At 43.9% G+C, this 22724-nt stretch overlaps 1 protein-coding gene and 1 pseudogene across 4 annotated transcripts in view; one reads left to right on the top strand and one right to left on the bottom strand.

The window, feature by feature from the left end:
• LOC311100008 (GRB10-interacting GYF protein 1-like) overlaps positions 1-20013 on the bottom strand; it is a 31452-nt gene extending 11439 nt beyond the window's left edge. Inside the window, exons 1-20 of one of the 3 annotated variants that reach the window (XM_084140738.1) lie at positions 19750-20013; positions 18377-18798; positions 18095-18159; positions 17397-17444; positions 17142-17271; positions 16927-17025; positions 16614-16725; positions 16378-16492; positions 16078-16280; positions 15762-15946; positions 15545-15659; positions 15291-15455; positions 7956-8113; positions 7561-7801; positions 4217-4416; positions 3787-3884; positions 3601-3701; positions 1461-1534; positions 1026-1373; positions 60-235 (exon numbers count right to left, since the gene is read on the bottom strand). In XM_084140738.1, coding sequence (XP_083996864.1) covers positions 60-235; positions 1026-1373; positions 1461-1534; positions 3601-3701; positions 3787-3884; positions 4217-4416; positions 7561-7801; positions 7956-8113; positions 15291-15455; positions 15545-15659; positions 15762-15946; positions 16078-16280; positions 16378-16492; positions 16614-16725; positions 16927-17025; positions 17142-17271; positions 17397-17444; positions 18095-18129 — 2603 coding nt within the window. In that variant the 5' untranslated portion in view covers positions 18130-18159; positions 18377-18798; positions 19750-20013. The remainder of the gene's footprint in view (positions 1-59; positions 236-1025; positions 1374-1460; positions 1535-3600; positions 3702-3786; positions 3885-4216; positions 4417-7560; positions 7802-7955; positions 8114-15290; positions 15456-15544; positions 15660-15761; positions 15947-16077; positions 16281-16377; positions 16493-16613; positions 16726-16926; positions 17026-17141; positions 17272-17396; positions 17445-18094; positions 18160-18376; positions 18799-19749) is intronic. The other 2 variants (XM_084140740.1, XM_084140739.1) reach the window with 2 other exon arrangements.
• Positions 20014-20181: 168 nt separating this feature from the next.
• LOC311099826 lies at positions 20182-20902 on the top strand (annotated as a pseudogene). The gene is made up of 2 exons: positions 20182-20188; positions 20302-20902. The product of its transcript is annotated as an uncharacterized misc_RNA (transcript).
• Positions 20903-22724: the final 1822 nt, after the last annotated feature.

Raw genomic sequence — 22724 nt, 5'->3', positions numbered from 1 at the left:
AACGTTAACACATGCCGTTAAACAGAGGCAAACACACACACAAACACAGTGAGGTGTACCTAAGAGAGGGGCTGCTGCGGCTGTTCTTCATGCCCATGTTGCGGAGGCTGTTCTGGTTCTTCACAGCCTCCTCCCAGACACCCATCCCTCCAGAGCTGCCTTTGGGCTCCATGCCCCCACCAGACCACATGCCCACAGACCCCTCACCCCATTGACCCATAGACAGGCCTCCATGCTGGGGGAAGACGGCGAGAGAACATAGGGACATGTGTTACACTACTGGTTACCAGTGCCTGAAACTAACTTTTTGGTCCACCAGCCAAAATATTTTTTGCCATAATTACACCAACACACCAAGCTCACTTTAGTAGACTTCAGTCAATTAGACCAGTGGTTCCCAACCAGGGGTACTAGGACCCCTGGGGGTACTTGGCCTATCCACATTGGGTACTTGAAAAGACTCATGAGTCTATAGGGTTACTGGTAAAATGCACAAATGTACTTCAGGGGTATTCCGGGCAGAGCAAAATTCAGTTGGTGGTACAGTAACCAAAAAAGGTTGGGAACCATTGAATTAGACCAACGTATGCCTTTGTGCAGAGTTTCTAAAAATGAATCTTTAAGCAGTGTTTAAGCAGCTGTGATTAGCTACCAGCTATGAAACAAAATGACAAACACATTGAAAACAGCTAATGCAGCATTTATTTTTCTATAAATGTCCTCATACCTAACTTCTACTTGAATTTTTATTCCCAAATGTGAGGGAAATATTTGCATTGTGGAGCCCTGACCACCTGCCAACATGGCTGGTGAAATAGACCTTACATGCCAATGCCAAAATCTACCCACATTTGGCAGGTGTTAATTTTAGGCCCTGCTGGTTACACTTATGGGCATTGTAATAAATATCCTCAGAACACAGATCTCTTCTCAGGTAACTACTATACCTTTCAAAACCTTCCTGTTTAAAACAGAATAGACGGGACAGCCCGTGTGAAGGTTTTGGGGTGTGTGTGTCTCCTCACCCGGTCTCTCTGCTGCTGGGCCTTCTGGTGCTGTGCCTGCTGTTTGAGCAGCCTCTCGGTCTCCAGTTCCAGCATGCTGAGGCTCTTGCCTTGCTTGGAGAGGACTGATGCCTGGGGGCCGCTCCACCCAGACCCCGATCCAGAGACACACCCTGGGCCCCCGGGCTGGGCCTGCTGCAGCAGCTTCATGATCAGCTCCTGCTGCTGCCGACACTGCTGCTTACGCCTGTACAGCTCCTCCTCCTCACGCCTCTTCTGCTCCTCTTGCTGCCTCCTCTTCTCCTCCCGCCGCTTCCTCTCCTCCTCCTCTCGCTTGGCCCTGAGCTCAACCTCACGCCGTTCCTGGAGCTGAGGTACAAGAGACGAACAGAGTGAGAGAGAGATTGTCAGAGAGAGAGAGAGGAGGGGAGACGGAGAGAAAACTAAACCAAGTACCTTCTGTAGCTGCTCCAGAGATGGCCCCTGAGTGGAATGACTCATGGTTAAGTCCCATAGGTTGGCCTCACCGCCTGGAATAGGCCACAAACACGTTACTGACATACAATGGCAACGTGTACAAGGACATCCGGGTGAATGAAAAGATGTATAGCTGAGGTGTATCAGTGTTGGAGGATATGCAAGAGTGTGTGCTTATACAAATACGGTCAAATACAATGCTCCAAAAAATAAAGGGAACATGCTTCCTGGCTGATGTTTTGGTCACTTTTGAATGCTGGCGGTGCTTTCACTCTAGTGGTAGCATGAGACAGAGTCTACAACCCACACAAGTGGCTCAGGTAGTGCAGCTCATCCAGGATGGCACATCAATGCGAGCTGTGGCAAGAAGGTTTGCTGTGTCTGTCAGCGTAGTGTCCAGAGCATGGAGGCGCTACCAGGAGACAGGCCAGTACATCAGGAGACGTGGAGGAGGCCGTAGGAGGGCAACAACCCAGCAGCAGGACTGCTACCTCCGCCTTTGTGCAAGGAGGAGCACTGCCAGAGCCCTGCAAAATGACCTCCAGCAGGCCACAAATGTGCATGTGTCTGCTCAAACGGTCAGAAACAGACTCCATGAGGGTGGTATGAGGGCCCGACGTCCACAGGTGGGGGTTGTGCTTACAGCCCAACACCGTGCAGGACGTTTGGCATTTGCCAGAGAACACCAAGATTGGCAAATTCGCCACTGGCGCCCTGTGCTCTTCACAGATGAAAGCAGGTTCACACTGAGCACACGTGACAGAGTCTGGAGACGCTGTGGAGAACGTTCTGCTGCCTGCAACATCCTCCAGCATGACCGGTTTGGCGGTTGGTCAGTCATGGTGTGGGTTGGCATTTCTTTGGGGGGCCGCACAGCCCTCCATGTGCTCGCCAGAGGTAGCCTGACTGCCATTAGGTACCGAGATGAGATAATAATAATAATAATAATAATAATAATAATAATAAGCCATTTAGCAGACGCTTTTATCCAAAGCGACTTACAGTCATGCGTGCATACATTTTTGTATATGGGTGGTCCCGGGGATCGAACCCACTACCTTGGCGTTACAAGCGCCGTGCTCTACCAGCTGAGCTACAGAGGACCACAGATCCTCAGACCCCTTGTGAGACCATATGCTGGTGCTGTTGGCCCTGGGTTCCTCCTAATGCAAGACAATGCTAGACCTCGTGTGGCTGGAGTGTGTCAGCAGTTCCTGCAAGAGGAAGGCATTGATGCTATGGACTGGCCCGCCCGTTCCCCAGACCTGAATCCAATTGAGCACATCTGGGACATCATGTCTTGCTCCATCCACCAACGCCACGTTGCACCACAGACTGTCCAGGAGTTGGCGGATGCTTTAGTCCAGGTCTGGGAGGAGATCCCTCAGGAGACCATCCGCCACCTCATCAGGAGCATGCCCAGGCAGTGTAGGGAGGCCATACAGGCACGTGGAGGCCACACACACTACTGAGCCTCATTTTGACTTGTTTTAAGGACATTACATCAAAGTTGGATCAGCCTGTAGTGTGGTTTTCCACTTTAATTTTGAAGGTGACTCCAAATCCAGACCTCAATGGGTTGATATCCATTGATAATTTTTGTATGATTTTGTTGTCAGCACATTCAACTATGTAAAGAAAAAAGTATTTAATAAGATTATTTCATTCATTCAGATCTAGGGTGTGTTATTTTAGTGTTCCCTTTATTTTTTTGAGCAGTGTATATTGGCACCCTTGCACTTTACAATGGATTGCAATGGAGCAGAACTTTCTCTTTCAAAACTGGTTGAATGGCTATTTTTACCCTGTAGGCACCGGCAACTTACCACAAGTAGGATAAATAATATTTGCTGAGAATTACTTCGCCTCTAACCAAATTAATTAATTAACAATTTAACAACTTTGACTTTGAAGCGTAAAATCATAATTTCAGTAGTGATTTTTTGTGTGGTTCCGTGCAGTTGTAAATCAAACAAATACGTGCGAACAGCAAAAGTTTTAAATTCCAAATAATTTTAGAAGAACGTGTCCCAATATCTTTGACCGCACCTGTATAAAGTGTGCTTATATAAAGGTGTATGTGAAGCAGAGAAAGACTCAGTGGGTTCCTTTTCAGTACCTGACTGCTGGGAGGCTGAGGTACGCATGTCCCACATAGACCCATTATCTGGTACTGACATTGACCTGTTCATCGAGGGTATCATGCTAGAATCCCCACTCCTGAAAACAGAAACGCATTAGTACACTCACAAATACCCTCATATACATCCAGTGTGTGTGTTGTGGTGTGTGTGTGCGCGCCTACCTGTTCATGTGCTGGAACCTTATCTGCAGTTGCTGGTATAGAGCTGCAGTGGCTGCCTGCTCTAACTGTTTCTTCAGCAGCTCCTGATCCATATTGCTCTGGGGAACAACACCTACAGGGTTACCATACTGACTATACGACTGCTTCAGACAACACCCAAGCACACTACAGATTATCTGCTCTGGATAGATACACAATACAGCTACAAGAGACAATATACATTATATTCAGTAAAACACATGATTTTGCCTATGCCACTGTGGTACTCTACTTATTCACAGAAAATATGTTCACCACAGTCAATTATCTATGTGCCTTTGCTGTACCTGGATTAACTGACAAACTAACCACAGACACCACTAAACAACCACATACTAAGACTCCACCAGTAAACAGAAACACCCAGACAGATGTGTGCTCGCTGACTCACAGAGGACCCCCGAGGTGGTGGGGGCTGTCTCACCAGCAGGGGCGGGGGGGACGGGCCAGGGGAGAATGGCACACGCCCCCACATCTTGATGACGTCACCCAGGGGCTGGAAGCCCTCATCACAACCCCTCTTTACCAGCAGGGTCATTGAGAAGTATCCTGCCTGGAACCATTCGCACATCTCTACCGTGGAGAAGGGACCTGGACCGGGGGGAGGAGAGGAGTAAGACATTGGTCATGACAAAACAATATGACAATGTGATAAAGTACCTGTAAAGTATTATATGTAACAAATATTGAAATATGTACAGTGCCTTCAGAAATTAAATCAGACCCCTTGACTTATTCCACATTGTTGTGTTAAAGCCTGAAATCAAAATTGATTAAATTGATTTTTTTTCTCTCATCCAGCTACAACATGTTTAGACATTTTTGCAAATTTATTGCAAATGTATATGTAATTTACGTAAGTATTCACACCCACAAGTTAATACTTTGTAGAAGGACCTTGGGTGGCTATTACAGCTGAGTCGTCTTTGGTATGTCTATCAGCTTTGCACATCTGGATTCTCACCCATTCCTCCTTGCAGATTTTTCCAAGCTCTGTTAAATTAGATGGGGAGCGGCGGTGAACAGCAATCTTCAAGTCTTTCCACAGATTTTCAATGGGATTCAAGTCTGGGCTTTGGCTGGACCACTCAAGGACTTTCACATTCTTGTTCTGAACCATTCCAGCATTGCTTTGGCTGTATGCTTGGGGTCATTATCCTGTTGGAATGTAAATCTTCTCCCCCATAGCATGATTATGCCGCCACCACCACCATGCTTCACGGTAGGGATGGTGTTAGATGGGTAATGAGCTGTGCCTGGTTCTCAAAACACAGTGCTTTGAATTTAGGCCAAATAATTAAATTTGTCTCATCAGACCACAGAATATTTTGCCTAATGCTCTGTCTTTCATGTGCCTTCTTGCAAATTTCAGGTGTGCTATCATGTGCAGTTTTCTCAGGAGTGGCTTCAGTCTAGCCCCTCTCCCATAAAGCTCAGATTAGCAAAGTGCTGTAGAGACTGTGGTCCTTCTGGCAGGTTCGCCAATCTCAGCCAAATAACTCTGTAGTTCTGTCAGAGTGGTCATTGGGTTCTTGGTCACCTCCCTGACCAAGGTCATTCTTTCCCGGTTGCTCAGTTTGGTCAGACAGCCAGCTCTAGGCAGAGTCTGGTTGGTTCCATATTTTTCCATTTCCCAATGATGGAGACCAATGTGCTCTTGGAAACTTTCAACACTCTAGAAATCATTTTATACTCTTCCCCAGATATGCCTCATCACAATTCTATCTCGGAGATCTACGGACAGTTCCTTGGACTTCACGGTATAGTTTCTGCTCTGACATGCACTGTCAACTGTGGGACCTTATATAGACAGGTGGGTTTCTTTCTAAATAATGTCCAAGCAATTGAATTGGTCACAGGTGGACTCCAATCAAGTTGTAGTGACTTTTCAAGGATGATTTTAAAAAAAGTGGATGCCCGCAGAGCTTAATTTGGAGTGTCATAGCAAAGGGGTGTGAATTTTAATTTAACAAATTTGCAGAAATGTCTAAAAACAAGTTTTCACTTTGTCATTATTGGGTATCGTGTGTAAATGGGTGGGAAAAAAACAATTTAATCAATTTTGAATACAGGCTGTAACAAAATGTTGTCAAGGGTATGAATACTTTGAAGGCACAGAGGAGTCGGAAAGTATTCAGACCCCTTCCTTTTTACACACTGTTACGTTAACCTTATTCTAAAATGGATTAAATTATTTTTTTCTCTCATCAATCCACACACAATACCCCATGACGACAAAGCGAAAAGTGGTTTTTAGAAAGTTTTGCTAATTTATTCTAAATAAAAGAGAAATATCTTATTTACATAAGTATTCAGACCCTTTGCTATGCGACTCGAAATTTAGCTCAGGTGCATCCTGTTTCATTGATCATCCTTGAGAAGTTTCTACAACTTCATTGGAGTCCACCTGTGGTAAATTAAATTAATTGGACATGATTTGGAAAGGCACACACCTGTCTATATAAAGGTCCCACAGTTGACAGTGCATGTCAGAGCAAAAACCAAGCCATGAGGTTGAAGGAATTGTCCATAGAGCTCCGAGACATTATCAGATCTGGGGAAGGGTGGCCAAAAAATTCTGCAGCATTGAAGGTCCCCAAGAACACAGATGCCTCCATCATTCTTGAATGGAAGAAGTTTGGAACCACCAAAACTCTTCCTGGAGCTGGCCGCCCGGCCAAACTGAGCAATCGGGGGAAAAGGGCCTTTGTCAGGGAGGTGACCAAGCACCTGACGGTCACTATGACAGAGCTCCAGAGTTCCTCTGTGGAGAGGGGAGAACCTTCCAGAAGGAAAACCATCTCTGCAGCACTCCACCAATCAGGCCTTTATGGTAGAGTAGCCAGACGCAAGCCACTCCTCAGTAAAAGGTACATGACAGCCCACTTGGAGTTTTCCAAAAGGTACCTAAAGGACACAGACCATGACAAACAAGATTCTCTGGTCTGATGAAACCAAGATTTAACTATTTGGCCAGAGTGCCAAGCCTCACGCCTGGAGGAAACCTTGCACCATCCCTACGGTGAAGCATGGTGGTGACAGCATCATGCTGTGGGGATGTTTTTCAGCGGCAGGGACTGGGAGACTAGTCAGGATCGAGGGAAAGAATAACGGAGCAAAGAGATCCTTGATGAAACCTGCTTCAGAGCACTCAGGACCTCTGACTGGGGCGAAGGTTCACCTTCCAACAGGACAACGACCCTAAGCACACAGTCAAGACAACACAGGAGTGGCTTCGGGACAAGTCTCTGAATGTCATTGAGTGGCCCAGCCAGAGCTCGGACTTGAACCCGATCGAACGTCTCTGGAGAGCCTGAAAATAGCTGTGCAGCATTGCTCCCCATCCAACATGATAGAGATTGAAAGGATCTGCAGAGAATGGGAGAAACTCCCCAAATACAGGTGCGCCAAGCTGGTAGAGTCATACCCAAGAAGACTCGAGGCTGTAATCACTGCCAAAGGTGGTTCAACAAAATACTGCGTAAAGGGTCTGAATACTTATTTAAATGTCATATTTATGCTTTTTATTTTTATTAATTTTGCAAAAATGTCTAAAAACCTGTTTTTGCTTAGTCATTATGGGGTATTCCATGTAGATTGATGAGGAAAAAACAATTCAATCAATTTTAGATTAAGGCTGTAATGTAACAAAATGTAGAAAAAGTAAAGGGGTCTGAATACTTTCCGAATGCACTGCAACTGCTAAAAAATGATTGTGAATGTGTGTGGGTCTACCTTGGATTTCTGCCTGGGGGTCCTTGTAGAACCACTTCATGGCTGCCTCGTGGGAGAGTGGCAGGGCACAGTCCCTATGGACCGAGTGGGAGTGTGTGTGTCCAGCGGTGCGTGTGTGTGAGCGTGGGGCTGGGTGTGTGTGAGAGTGGGAGGAGATGTTGTGGCTCTCCTGCAGTGCTTGAGTGAAACTCTCCTCCTCAAGGGATGTGTCCTGCAGAGATGCCACCATCTTTTCAGCCTCCTACAAGGGTGGGAGAGGAAGATTAAAAATATGAACATTTACATAACACTAACACACATTCAGCCAGTATATCAAGTGTAATCTTAAATCGTGACAATAAATCCAGTATTTCTAAGTAAAAATTAATGCATGTCTAATTGACATGGTAATGTACCTGTTGCAGGTGCTTCATGCCCTCGTCCTCCTCCACTTCTCCCCCTGTTGATGGGAGGAGAGAACTGAAGGAGGGAGGAGGCATCAGGCTGGAGGTGGTGGTGGTGGAGGAGCAGGGGTCTGGACTGAGCTGAGCACCACTCCCTGGAGGTGAGCTGCCTGTGAGACCACAGAGAGAACAGGGGGAGAGAGGATGAGACATGTACAACTACTGTACTAGGGCCACAACTGAGCATACAGGTGAAACATTCTCTGGAGCAGATACAAACTGATGCCCAGTGAAGATGGTTCAAAAGAGCAAGGAGAAATGGTCAAAAATCCATTTCATGATAAATTTACTGAATTATGAAGACGACACATTTATAAATTGAATAAGCACCAGTTATTTATTTGACCCTTTAAACTACTCTTACTAATTTGAACATAATAAATTGTCCCGTTAGCAATAGCCCACATTAGCAGTAAAGGCTACTTATCGTTATTATTGACATCAGTAAAATGTATTCGATAAATGGTCAGTGTTGATACTTTCGGTTTATCGTCCCAGCTCTAGTTCACAACATGTGCATATCAGTAATTCAGTCAGGGCTCTAAAGTGCAAGCAATTTAATCGCATATTTTTTATTTAACCAGGTAAGCCAGTTGAGAACAAGTTCTCATTTACAACTGCGACCTGGCCAAGATAAAGCAAAGCAGTGCGATAAAAACAACAACACAGAGTTACATATGGGGTAAAACAAAACAAAGTCAAAAATACAACAGAAAATATATATACAGTGTGTGCAAATGTAGCAAGTTATGGAGGTAAGGTAATAAATAGGCTATAGTGCAAAATAATTACAATTAGTATTAACACTGGAATGATAGATGTGAAGGGGTGATGTGCAAATAGAGATACTGGGGTACAAATGAGCAAAATAAATAACAATATGGGGATGAGGTAGTTGGGTGGGCTAATTTCAGATGGGCTGTGTACAGGTGCAGTGATCGGTAAGGTGCTCTGACAACTGATGCTTAAAGTTAGTGAGGGAGATAAGAGTCTCCAGCTTCAGAGATTTTTGCAGTTCGTTCCAGTCATTGGCAGCAGAGAACTGGAAGGAACGGTGGCCAAAGGAGGTGTTGGCTTTGGGGATGAACAGTGAGATATACCTGCTGGAGCGCATACTACGGGTGGGTGTTGCTATGGTGACCAATGAGCTAAGATAAGGCGGGGATTTGCCTAGCAGTGATTTATAGATGGCCTGGAGCCAGTGGGTTTGACGACGAATATGTAGTGAGGACCAGCCAACAAGAGCGTACAGGTCACAGTGGTGGGTAGTATATGGGGCTTTGGTGACAAAACGGATGGCACTGTGATAGACTACATCCAATTTGCTGAGTAGAGTGTTGGAGGCTATTTTGTAAATGACATCGCCGAAGTCAAGGATCGGTAGGATAGTCAGTTTAACGAGGGCATGTTTGGCAGCATGAGTGAAGGAGGCTTTGTTGCGAAATAGGAATTCTAGATGTAACTTTGGATTGGAGATTCTTAATGTGAGTCTGGAAGGAGAGTTTACAGTCTAACCAGACACCTAGGTATTTGTAGTTGTCCACATACTCTAGGTCAGACTCGTCGAGAGTAGTGATTCTAGTCGGGTGGGCGGGTGCCAGCAGCGTTCGATTGAAGAGCATGCATTTAGTTTTACTAGTGTTTAAGAGCAGTTGGAGGCTACTGATGGAGTGTTGTATGGCATATGCGGCTAAATATTTTGCTGTGCGACCAGGAGTTTTATTTTGGGGGCACTGTGCGACTAGGAAAAAACATATCCCCGATAACTGCTGTAATAAGGCTTTGCAGTACCGTTGTTTCAGAGTGCCCTAGAGAAAAAGTGAGTGCAGAGTAGATAGCGTCATGGTTGCACCATTACTACAGCAAAAACTGTTAGCTTCTAGCCCAACCAAGTCGAAAGATCTGACCCATATTACCAGCACAACATTTTTATCTTCCTATAGCGAATCGCCGGGACTGCATTTTACATTCAAACCATGTCATCATGGACCATTCTAAAACTACTTGCGTGTCGTTAACCATTTGTTTACACTTTGAGCAATGATCAGTAGGATTATGAGCTGGGATCTTATCAATAAATAAAATAAATAAAAAACACAACATTGTTAAGTTTCACAAGGATAGCATGTGTTATGCTGTATAATAAACTGGGTGGTTCGAGCCCTGAATGCTGATTGGCTGAAAGCTGTGGTATATCAGACCATACATATACCACGGGTATGACAATACAGTGAGGGAAACAAGTATTTGATTCCCTGCTGATTTTGTACGTTTGCCCACTGACAAAGAAATGATCAGTCTATAATTTTAATGGTAGGTTTATTTGAACAGTGAGAGACAGAATAACAACAAAAAAATCCAGAAAAACGCATGTCAAAAATGTTATAAATTGATTTGCATTTTAATGAGGGAAATAAGTATTTGACCCCCTCTCAATCAGAAAGATTTCTGTCTCCCAGGTGTCTTTTATACAGGTACGAGCTGAGATTAGGAGCACACTCTTAAAGGGAGTGCTCCTAATCTCAGCTTGTTACCTGTATAAAAAAGACTCCTGTCCACAGAAGCAATCAATCAGATTCCAAACTCTCCACCATGGCCAAGACCAAAGAGCTCTCCAAGGATGTCAGGGACAAGATTGTAGACCTACACAAGGCTGGAATGGGCTACAAGACCATCGCCAAGCAGCTTGGTGAGAAGGTGACAGTTGGTGCGATTATTCGTAAATGGAAGAAACACAAAATAACTGTCAATCTCCCTCGGCCTGGGTCTCCATGCAAGATCTCACCTCGTGGAGTTGCAATGATCATGAGAACGGTGAGGAATCAGCCCTGAACTACATGGGAGGATCTTGTCAATTATCTCGTCAATGATCTCAAGGCAGCTGGGACCATAGTCATCAAGAAAACAATTGGAACACACTACACCGTGAAGGACTGAAATCCTGCAGCGCCCGCAAGGTCCCCCTGCTCAAGAAAGCACATATACAGGCCCGTCTGAAGTTTGCCAATGAACATCTGAATGATTCAGAAGAGAACTGGGTGAAAGTGTTGTGGTCAGATGAGACCAAAATGGAGCTCTTTGGCATCAACTCAACTCGCCGTGTTTGGAGGAGGAGGAATGCTGCCTATGACCCCAAGAACACCATCCCCACCGTCAAACATGGTGGAAACATGCTTTGGGGGTGTTTTTCTGCTAAGGGGACAGGACAACTTCACTGCATCAAAGGGACGATGGACGGGGCCATGTACCGTCAAATCTTGGGTGAGAACCTCCTTCCCTCAGCCAGGGCATTGAAAATGGGTCGTGGATGGGTATTCCAGCATGACAATGACCCAAAACACACAGCCAAGGCAACAAAGGAGTGGCTCAAGAAGAAGCACATTAAGGTCCTGGAGTGGCCTAGCCAGTCTCCAGACCTTAATCCCATAGAAAAATCTGTGGAGGGAGCTGAAGGTTCGAGTTGCCAAACGTCAGCCTCGAAACCTTAATGACTTGGAGGAGATCTGCAAAGAGGAGTGGTACAAAATCCCTCCTGAGATGTGTGCAAACCTGGTGGCCATCTACAAGACACGTCTGACATCTGTGATTGCCAACAAGGGTTTTGCCACCAAGTACTAAGTCATGTTTTGCAGAGGGGTCAAATACTTATTTCCTTCATTAAAATGCAAATCAATTTATAACATTTTTGACATGCGTTTTTCTGGATTTCTTTGTTGTTATTCTGTCGCTCACTGTTCAAATAAACCTACCATTAAAATTATAGACTGATAATGTCAGTGGGCAAACGTACAAAATCAGCAGGGGATCAAATACCTTTTTCCCTCACTGTACATTTATTTTTACTCTTTTAATATATAATAATAATAATAATAATAATAAGCCATTTAGCTATATCGCAGCTAAGGGCTGTATCCAGCTGCGGTCATATTGGCCATATACCAGAAACTCCTGAGGTGCTTTATTGCTATTATAAACTGGTAACCAACATAATTAGAAGAGTTTTTGGTATATTGGCCATCAACTGTACCACACCCCCTCAGGCCTTATTGCTTAATTATAATGTTGTATAATAATGTTGCGTAATCACTGTGCGGTGTAAAAAAACATGGAAATTAAAAACAAAAAAACAATGTTTTAAGTGAGAATAGGCATTGGTCTGTAGCCGAAAAAGAAAATTCACATCAGCACTACAATGCCTATTCCACCCATGCTCTAGCAAGGTTTTCCAGTACACAGCTTTGACCTACTACAGTAGCTATGTTGGTATTGTACTTCAAACTACAGTACCAGTCAAAAGTTTGGACACACCTACTCATTCAAGGGTTGTTCTTTATTTTTACTATTTTCTACATTGTAGAATAATAGTGAAGACCTCAAAACTATGAAATATCACATATGGAATCATGTAGTGACCAAAAAAGTGTTAAACAAATCAAAATATATTTTATATTTGAGATTCTTCACATTAGCCACCCTTGATGACAGCGTCGCACAATCTTGGCCTTCTTCCTTTCCTGTGCTGCACTTGAAGAAACTGTCAACGTTCTTGAAATTTTCCGGATTGACTGTCTTAAAGTAATGATGCACTGTTGTTTTTCTTTGCTTATCTTAACTGTTCTTGCCATAATATGGACTTGGTCTTTTACCAAATAGGGCTATCTTCTGTATACCAACCCTACCTTGTCACAACACAACTGATTGGCTCAAACGGATTAAGGAAAGAAATTCCAAAAATTAACAAAGGCACACCTGTTAATAAATGCATTCCAGGTGACTACCTCATGAAGCTGGTTGAGAGAATGCAAAGAGTGTGCAAAGCTGTCATCAAGGCAAAGGGTGGCTACTTTGAAGAATCTCAAATATAAAATATATTTTGATTTGTTTAACACTTTTTTGGTCACTACATGATTCCATGTGTTATTTCATAGTTTTGATGTCTTCACTATTATTCTACAATGTAGAAAATAGTAAAAATAAAGAAAAACCCTTGAATGAGTAGGTGTGTCCAAACTTTTGACTGGTACTGTATGTGTAGGCAGGTTGCTTCGGATTCAAACCTTCTCAAACAGCCTAATTCATACTCTCCAGAGGGAAAATTGACTTGTGTCCTGCTAATTAAAATGATGTATACCGATATACACACACACACACACACACACAAACACACATACAGTGGGGGAAAAAAGTATTTAGTCAGCCACCAATTGTGCAAGTTCTCCCACTTAAAAAAGATGAGGCCTGTAATTTTCATCATAGGTACACGTCAACTATGACAGACAAAATGAGAGATTTTTTTTCTCCAGAAAATCACATTGTAGGATTTTTTATGAATTTATTTGCAAATTATGGTGGAAAATAAGTATTTGGTCAATAACAAAAGTTTCTCAATACTTTGTTATATACCCTTTGTTGGCAATGACACAGGTCAAACGTTTTCTGTAAGTCTTCACAAGGTTTTCACACACTGTTGCTGGTATTTTGGCCCATTCCTCCATGCAGATCTCCTCTAGAGCAGTGATGTTTTGGGGCTGTCGCTGGGCAACACAGACTTTCAACTCCCTCCAAAGATTTTCTATGGGGTTGAGATCTGGAGACTGGCTAGGCCACTCCAGGACCTTGAAATGCTTCTTACAAAGCCACTCCTTCGTTGCCCGGGCGGTGTGTTTGGGATCATTGTCATGCTGAAAGACCCAGCCACGTTTCATCTTCAATGCCCTTGCTGATGGAAGGAGGTTTTCACTCAAAATCTCACGATGCATGGCCCCATTCATTCTTTCCTTTACACGGATCAGTCGTCCTGGTCCCTTTGCAGAAAAACAGCCCCAAAGCATAATGTTTCCACCCCCATACTTCACAGTAGGTATGGTGTTCTTTGGATGCAACTCAGCATTCTTTGTCCTCCAAACACGACGAGTTGAGTTTTTACCAAAAAGTTCTATTTTGGTTTCATCTGACCATATGACATTCTCCCAATCCTCTTCTGGATCATCCAAATGCACTCTAGCAAACTTCAGACGGGCCTGGACATGTACTGGCTTAAGCAGGGGGACACGTCTGGCACTGCAGGATTTGAGTCCCTGGCGGCGTAGTGTGTTACTGATGGTAGGCTTTGTTACTTTGGTCCCAGCTCTCTGCAGGTCACTCACTAGGTCCCCCCGTGTGGTTCTGGGATGTTTTCTCACCGTTCTTGTGATCATTTTGACCCCACGGGGTGAGATCTTGCGTGGAGCCCTAGATCGAGGGAGATTATCAGTGGTCTTGTATGTCTTCCATTTCCTAATAATTGCTCCCACAGTTGATTTCTTCAAACCAAGCTGCTTACCTATTGCAGATTCAGTCTTCCCAGCCTGGTGCAGGTCTACAATTTTGTTTCTGGTGTCCTTTGACAGCTCTTTGGTCTTGGCCATAGTGGAGTTTGGAGTGTGACTGTTTGAGGTTGTGGACAGGTGTCTTTTATACTGATAACAAGTTCAAACAGGTGCCATTAATACAGGTAACGAGTGGAGGACAGAGGAGCCTCTTAAAGAAGAAGTTACAGGTCTGTGAGAGCCAGAAATCTTGCTTGTTTGTAGGTGACCAAATACTTATTTTCCACCATAATTAGCAAATAAATTCATTAAAAATCCTACAATGTGATTTTCTGGATGTTTTTTTCTCAATTTGTCTGTCATAATTGACATGTACCTATGATGAAAATTACAGGCCTCTCTCATCTTTTTAAGTGGGAGAACTTGCACAATTGGTGGCTGAATAAATACTTTTTTCCCCCACTGTATACACACACCACTTTTTATTCACAAATGCGAGTGAAATGCTTGCATTGTGGAGCCCTGACCACCCGCCTACGTGGCTGGTAAAATAGACATCTTACCCATCAAAGCCTAAATCTACCCGCATTTGGCAGGTGTTAATTTGAGATCTCTTGCATGTCAACATCGCAAACCTGACATATTTAAAGAGACAATGTACATGCATCAACAGGAAAATAATACTTTTACACAATGTAAAAACCTAATATTCCACAAATGACTTTGTAATTTCAATTGTATCAACATTTTAGCTTTTATTATAAATACATGTCTTTACATATTAGTTTAGGGCACAACATGTGCTTCAAAAGTAGCTAGAATTAATAAAAGGCCCAATATAGGCTGTATCTCAATCAATTTAAAAAATCTTATTTTTTGGTGCTACTAAATTTCATGTGCTGCTCCTAACCTTTAAGTTGGGAGCACTAGTGCTACTAATGAATATTTTTTAATTTAGAGCCCTGAATTCAGTATTTACCTTCAGTGGGCACGTGGTTGGTTTTGGAGGGGTGGGAGATGGGTGCCTGGGGAGCCTCTGGGTCACAGGGTGCAGGGAGAGGGTCTGAGGAGGGAGGGGCAGAGACAGCAGGAGGAGAAGGAGTCCTGTACTTGTCCACCTCCTCACGTGCTGCTTCACACTTATCTAGAGAGAAAGAGAGGGTGAATGTGCATTCTATGAATGCAGCAAGTTCTTCTGTTAGTTGTTTACTAAAGCCAGGGAAAGTGTCTCACCTCTGTCAGTGTAGTTATCCTTATAGTTGTCCTTGTCTTCCTGACCATTCTCCTCATCTTCCTCTAGAGCTTCAAACTCCAGATCCTCTTCAGTGATGGTGTCCTTGGAGCCTTTCTGCTTCGACAAGCATAAGGCTCAGAATAGATATAAGTAACATGCAAACACACACACGTAGACAAACAGACAGAAATAATGCCTGCCAGCCAACACACAAACCTTGATGCACATGAAGGCCCCAGAGGAGTCAAAGGTGCCCATCTCTCCATCCTCCTCATCGGTGCACCACTCAGGAAGGCCGTCCCTGTCGTCCTCCCTGCGTGGGCCCTCGCCGTCACGGAAGTCAAACTCAAACTTCCTCCGGCCGCCATGATCACGCCAGCCTGCAGACCGAGGACCCCCATCTATGTGTTTGAGATTTTGATTTGAGAGGGAGTGTCCATCAGACATGGAAAACGTGCAAAGTATTAGAAAACGTGCAACATTAGATTTGAGTAGAGGGAGTATGAGTGGTTAGGTCTGTGTTTGAGTGTACCATCACTGCGGGCTCCTGCAACTCTCCAGGCTGGCTGCTCTCCCACTCCTCCTGCTGCCTCTTCCTCCTCCTCTCGGAGCGTACGCCAGTTGTCGCTGTCGGCACGCCAGGAGTCCTTCCTGCCAAGAGGCCCCGCCTCCTCAAACCCTGGACGCACTACTTCAGCACGCCTGATTAGCTTCTCAAACCTGGGCCTATCAGCTCTGACAGAAGGAAAGACGATAAACAATAACCATCAATATGATCGAATGATAACCATCTGGGGGGCGAGGGCAGCGTAGTATAGGATAGTGAGCCTACCGGTCATCCCAGCTTTGGCTGCGGAGCATTTCTCGGCCACGACCGAAGCCCACCTCTCCATCATCAGGACCTCCAGGAGCTCTTTGGTAGAATGCACCTTCACCTCTTCCTCTCCCTGCACAAACACACATACATCATAAATCCATTCTGGGGCCTATAACAGCAGGTTAATACATTTCTATGTGTATAGTTGCACCGTCCTGATCACTCCAGGTGGTGACTAACTGCACCTCTACCTCCTCTGATGCCTCCTCCACGACCCTTGGCCACACCTGCAGGGGCGGCCCCGCCTCCCTTTCCCATCAGCCTCAGCACAGCCACACTGTTCACAGACATGGAGAAGTTTCTCTGCAGGACAGAAGGAAGGAGAATGACGTTGACACAGAAATACATTTTGTCAACCTACACTGAAGCAGGATAAGCACATTGTGGGTGAAAGTAACAACTAAGATCTGAGATTTGAGAGTTAATCCTGCCCAAATACTTCTCAGGGATCAGAGCATTGAACCTCTGACTCACTAACCGCTCCTACATCTCCTGCAGTCTCACCTGCTCCTCCTCAGTTAGAGGCTCCAGGGCCAAAGGCTGCACAGGCTCATCTTGCAGGATAGCAGCAAACTCCTTATCCTGCATGATATCCTCTGGGGGCTGGGAACACACAGTCTGGTTTACTTCATACCCATTAGTCATAACAGGCCAGACACCTTTAACACAAACAGTTGTATTGGAATCATCAGAGTGAGTCACTCATTACATAAGCTCACCTTGTCATCTTTGATATAAAGTGCTAGCATCTCCTCGCGGCCATAGCGGTAATCGGCCAGCTTGGACTTTGGCATTGCTGGAGAGGGAGGGGGGGACGTCACACTCCGCCCTCTGGATAGTGCACGGAGCCTGGGGAAAATAAATCACCATCAGCACAATCCATGCATGCATAAATAACACTTCAAATGCAATCATTATTACTGAAATAATAGTACTGGGCCATGTGTAAGACCATATCCATCTATTATCTTCACCTCAAGTTTAGGTTGGATATGCATCGCCCATTATCTTCCCCTAGACAACTACGGGCAACAAGCAGGAGCAGAATGAAAACAGTACACAATACAACGCCGTTGATTATCTTTTAGTAAAATTTTGAGATGTTGAGTTGTTGGCAATGTAACAAGAATTTATGTTTGCGGGTGCTCTTATTGAATGATTGGAGTAGGGATAAGGAGAAGCCCAACTAAGTGTTAAAACCTGCTGATTGAGGCATTTTTCAAGGACGACTTGCGACATTCCATTATTTTAAGCTAGCTATATACAAGTTGAAGAATCATCAATAAACAAAACGTGGTTCTCTTTTCTTTACATTCTAAAACTGAAATGACCAAGGTCATGTTGACATGCACTCACTCTAAAAACAAGCCAATGGGGAAAGAGAAAATGGAGATGATAGAATGCAGTGTGTTGAGAATGGGCCAATGAGGAAACAGATTGGGGCACTGAGGGAGGAAGGAGAAAAGTGAAGGACAGGGGGAATAAGGGGGATAGTGAAGATATTCTTTAATTTACTGACATATAAGATCAATTCAATTAAAAACAAGAGTTGGTTATGGGCTAAGAATGTAAGCAGGGAGGAAAGAACTAAGTCGCTCTGGATAAGAGCGTCTGCTAAATGACTAAAATGTAAAGAGGAATTAATGAGTTAGAGAACGAAGAGATGCATCACCATTCTGGGCCGAAGTTAAGTGTTTCAGCAGTCATACTCCTCTCTTCAACTGGAGCTCAACGCTTCTGTTGGCACAACAAGGGCGACAGTTAAATCATGTCATGGCGCCACATAATCAACCAATCAAATATCCTCTTTGGGGAGTAATAAAATACTCTCTCATACCACACAGCTCAAACACCCATCAAACACTTGTACCCAATAACATACATCCCCCCAACATCCACATCTAGGACACAACAATATGCCAGGACAACTTTACAGAGTGAGTGGAGCTCTAACCTTGTCCAGAGGATTGAACCAGTTTGGTCCAGATACGATGAGGGGGTTAAAGGCTATTTGGTTCTTCTGTGTGCAGTGGTTTAGAGAGTGTACTTGGGCCAAACAAATCTGTTACACTGAGCAAATAGCTGCCAGGCTCTGGGAAAGGGGTTAGGTGAGGTGACAGAGTGGCCAAATGTGACAGCAAGCTCACCAATCAACAAATGAAAACAAAAATGCAATGTTCATGGAGAAATAGCACCAGTAATTACATCAACATTGGAGTTGATCATAATAATGACCATGAAGCAAAATTGTGAAGAACAGGAGATCACGGGGAGAGGTGTTTCTTCTTCATGTGCATTTATTATTCTCTCCACTTCTGTCTTCTTACTGCTTGAATCTTTACATCGGGTCTATGTTTCTTCCTTTCCTCCAAACACCTGGGGAAACGAGATACAGCGAGATATTCAATTCAATTTTCACATACAAATAATATTTACCACATTCACAGACAGTTAAAGACTTCTTAAAGTTGTTATACCTGACGAGTGTTTTCACTTTAGTTGTGCATTGACAGTTCGTATATTTCGCCTAAGACGAAGGCCAGCTTCATTCCGGACCTCTGTTCTTAGCTAAACTATTCACAGCCGACTGTAGCAACTAGTTAACTGTGCCAACTGAACACTAACGTTAGCTAGCTACGTTCGCTAACTACCTAGCTAACTTTGCAATAACATAACATGTCATAACCAAGTGGTTGCGAGACAATACACAAACACGGTACAATTAAGTTAAAATAGAAATTAGCAAAGTTAAAATGTAATCAATGTAACTGTTTTATTTTCGATGAACCTCAAATGGCAAACAATTTGTAACTAGTAGTTGCTGAAGTCAGCTTGGCACATTGCACGAGTTAAGCTAACTAGCTATTTACACATTCGAACGAATCACTTCAGATAAATATGGGTGCGTGTTCATGAAGAAAACTTGAGTTTCATTTGAAGTTGAGCAAGAACATTGACCTAATTGAACCAGTTTGCTAAAACGAACCACCGTATTTGTAGCTAGCTAACTAACCTAGCTGAACAATGTACGTAAATAGCTAACGTTAGCTAGATGAGTAACCATGAAAAGCAGAGAGCAGCCCTTTACCCACTCGCAGGTTGCATCTCAACTTTAGGCCGCTGCTTTGGCCTGCACTTTTGCTAGCTAACATGGTTGCACAGTGCGCGGACAATGTTGCTAGCTTGCTAGTTTACTAGCTAGTTAGCTAACCATCTTGACACAATACAGCAGGAAAAAGGAGCAATATATTCATCTTAAGCAGTGCAATTTATTATATTGCAGTATAACACGTTTGCCAAAATAATTGTGCCAATTTCGACACTTACCTTTTGTTTAAAGCTGGTCGCACTAGCTAGCCAGCTAAGTAGCCAGCTAGCCAGCTACAACTTAGCTTGCTGGTAGTTGCAAATTTTGCGAAATTGAAATGTAGCTAGTTAAATCCTGTTTTTAACAACATATGCGTGTATTTCGCAATGACCTGTATATCTCCAGGTTACTTCCTTGCAACTATATGTTGAATATTTGCTTGAACCACGTTTGATTAATTATAATTTCCTCTGACCAACGTTCGCTGCGAATATTTTCATAGATCGCTTTCTCGTCTTGTTTGTGTTTTAGAAAAATGGCCGTCCTCCTTGCATTATTTGACAGCTGTGTTTTTTTTGTTTTGTTTTTTTCTTCTATTGAGAATTCAGGCGATGCCAAACTAGTAGTTGGTGCATTACCGCCACCTCTTGGGCTGGAGTGGGACAAATAGAATGAATGGTGAGCAATATACTGTTGTGCTAAGAATGTGCATCCAAAGAGAGATACCATGAGGGTCCACTCACTGTGATTCCTTGAGTACCACTGTTCTGCTTTCTCTTACTAATCCTCAGATCTCTATCAGCTCTCCACAGTGTCTGATTTTGGGGAGATGTAGCCCTTTCCTCAAGGCGACCTCCATTGCAGTTTTGAGGATGCTCAGGCGGTGCTGGAAGACTACTCCAACACGGTAAACTTTGAGAGTGGCCACCTGAACCCTGACGAGCAGCAGTCTGACCCCAACGACAAGGCAGCCACTTACACCCTGACCAACGTGGTGCCTCAGGTCCTGGAGTTCAACATCGGAAGACCCACGAGCACACCATCCGCCGCCGCCTCAACAACTTCTGCCGCGGTACCGCCTTCGTGGTCACTGATGTCACCACCTTCGGGAACATGATCCGTCGCCACAACATAGACCGCGTGGCTGTCCCCATCTACTTGTGGTCGGCCTACTGCTGCATTGACTACGACCGCAACTCGCCCTTCAAGGAGCGCTCCAAGTTCCCAGCCTATGCGGCCCACGGTCTCAATGAGAAAGAGAGGCCTGAAGTGGTGGAGATGTCTGTTCAGCAGCTGGAGAACTTCCTCAAGAGTGTCACCTTTGTGGACAAGACCTTTCAGATCTTCTATGATAACTGTGTGCCCCCTGATAATGGCCTGCACATGTCTTGACACGATACTTAAAATAATGTGTAGCTTGATTTACTTGACCTGTAATGTAATGGGAATGGAGGTAAATCTGATGTGTTGTCTTTCATAAATGCTCGCGGTTTGCTTCATCCTTCATTTCATTTCTCTCTGGACACATATATCATGATCTCCTGCCTCATATATCGAATGTATAGCCTGCAAGATACAACACATTTTACACATAAATTAATGCAATCCAAGTAATGGTAATTTACAATCCGAGTTTGCATACTCATAAACCCTTTTATAAAGCTGTAAATCATAAACAAGTAAGCTTTAACTTGGCAGATTTATAAGCCCCATTTTCAAAGATTCCAGTTCTGAAAACATCTTATTTTTGTGTTGAGTAAAGACTGTCAACACATTTCTATTTTTAGTCTCTTTTTCTCTCATAGTGAGATGTGTGTATAGTTCGATATGAAATATGCACAATTCAAGACCAAAAACACATATCGCAACACTACTTATCTGATGAACATACCTGTATTGCACTCAGTCACTCAGTCACTCACACACACACACACACACACACACACACACACACACACACACACACACACACACACACACACACACACACACACACACACACACACACACACACACACACACACACACACACACACACACACACACACTCCTTTGTCTCTGATCAAACATTGGAAGTTCCTGTGTGCATTATCTGTCTGTGGTAATGTGCTAACCTACTATTACCACTGCCCTGCCACTGAAACTCACCTGATGCTGAAGGCCATTTGTTCTCCACGGAGATAGATTAGAGCAGGTTTTACATTTTACAGCAGAGCCTGCTCTAAGCGTAAGTGGAGGAGAGAAGAAAGACTGAGATGACAAGACAAAAGAGCATTAATGGCAGAAGGCTTTGCACAGGAGTGTTCCACACAGCTCAGTGTAATCGGTCCTCTCAGTACATTGCAGTGTTCCATGAGAGTGGTGTTATGATAGGTGATGGCCAATTCAAGGCCTGTCATGCTCTGATTAGACAATCCAAGGAATAGAATGAAAGGCAGCATTCAAGAACAGCAAAAAATTTGATATGCTGCCTAGACCGTGATATAATCCTATAGTCTATAGAGTACCACAGTATGTCATAATACCCATACAACTTAGCGGTCAAACACGGAAATGGTTCCAATAACTTTTCCACCATAACTTTTTCCCATAGGAGATTTTAGAAACACTTCAAATAAGGGCGGTGTTTCGTGTAGGCTTACACTTGCGTGATATTTTGATAGTCTTGTATATCACTCTCGGACAAGGTGATTTTTATCGATATATTTGCTTGTATTTACCCTCCCAAAATGAAATGCATTGGGCCAGTAACCAAAAGGTTGCTGGATCAAATCCCCGAGCTGACAAGGTAAAAATCTGTAGTTCCACCCCAGAGAAAGCGGTTAACCCATTGTTCCCTGGGCGCCGAAGACGTGGATGTCGATTAAGGCAGCCCTCCGCACCTCTCTGATTCAGAGGGGTTGGGTTAAATGTGAAAGACACATTTCAGTTGAATGCATTCAGTTGTACAACTGACTAGGTATCCCTATTTCCCTTAGGTGTCAGCTAGAGATGGCTTGCAGAGATGTGTAGTCTTGCATGATGTCTACTTTGATGATAATTAGAATCTGAGAGTAAATAGAGCCAAATATATTGATTAAAGTCACCTTGTCCGAGAGAGATTTACACGGTTAACAAAACACCATACCAGGGAAAACCTACATGAAACACATACCTTGTTTGAAGTGGTTCTAAAATGCCCTATGGGAAAATGATAAGGGAAAAAATGATTGGA

This window comes from Coregonus lavaretus (assembly GCF_964263955.1).
Source record: "Coregonus lavaretus genome assembly, chromosome: 24".
In the NCBI taxonomy this organism is placed as follows: Eukaryota; Metazoa; Chordata; class Actinopteri; order Salmoniformes; family Salmonidae; genus Coregonus; species Coregonus lavaretus.
This window is presented reverse-complemented; position numbering and strand designations above follow the sequence as displayed.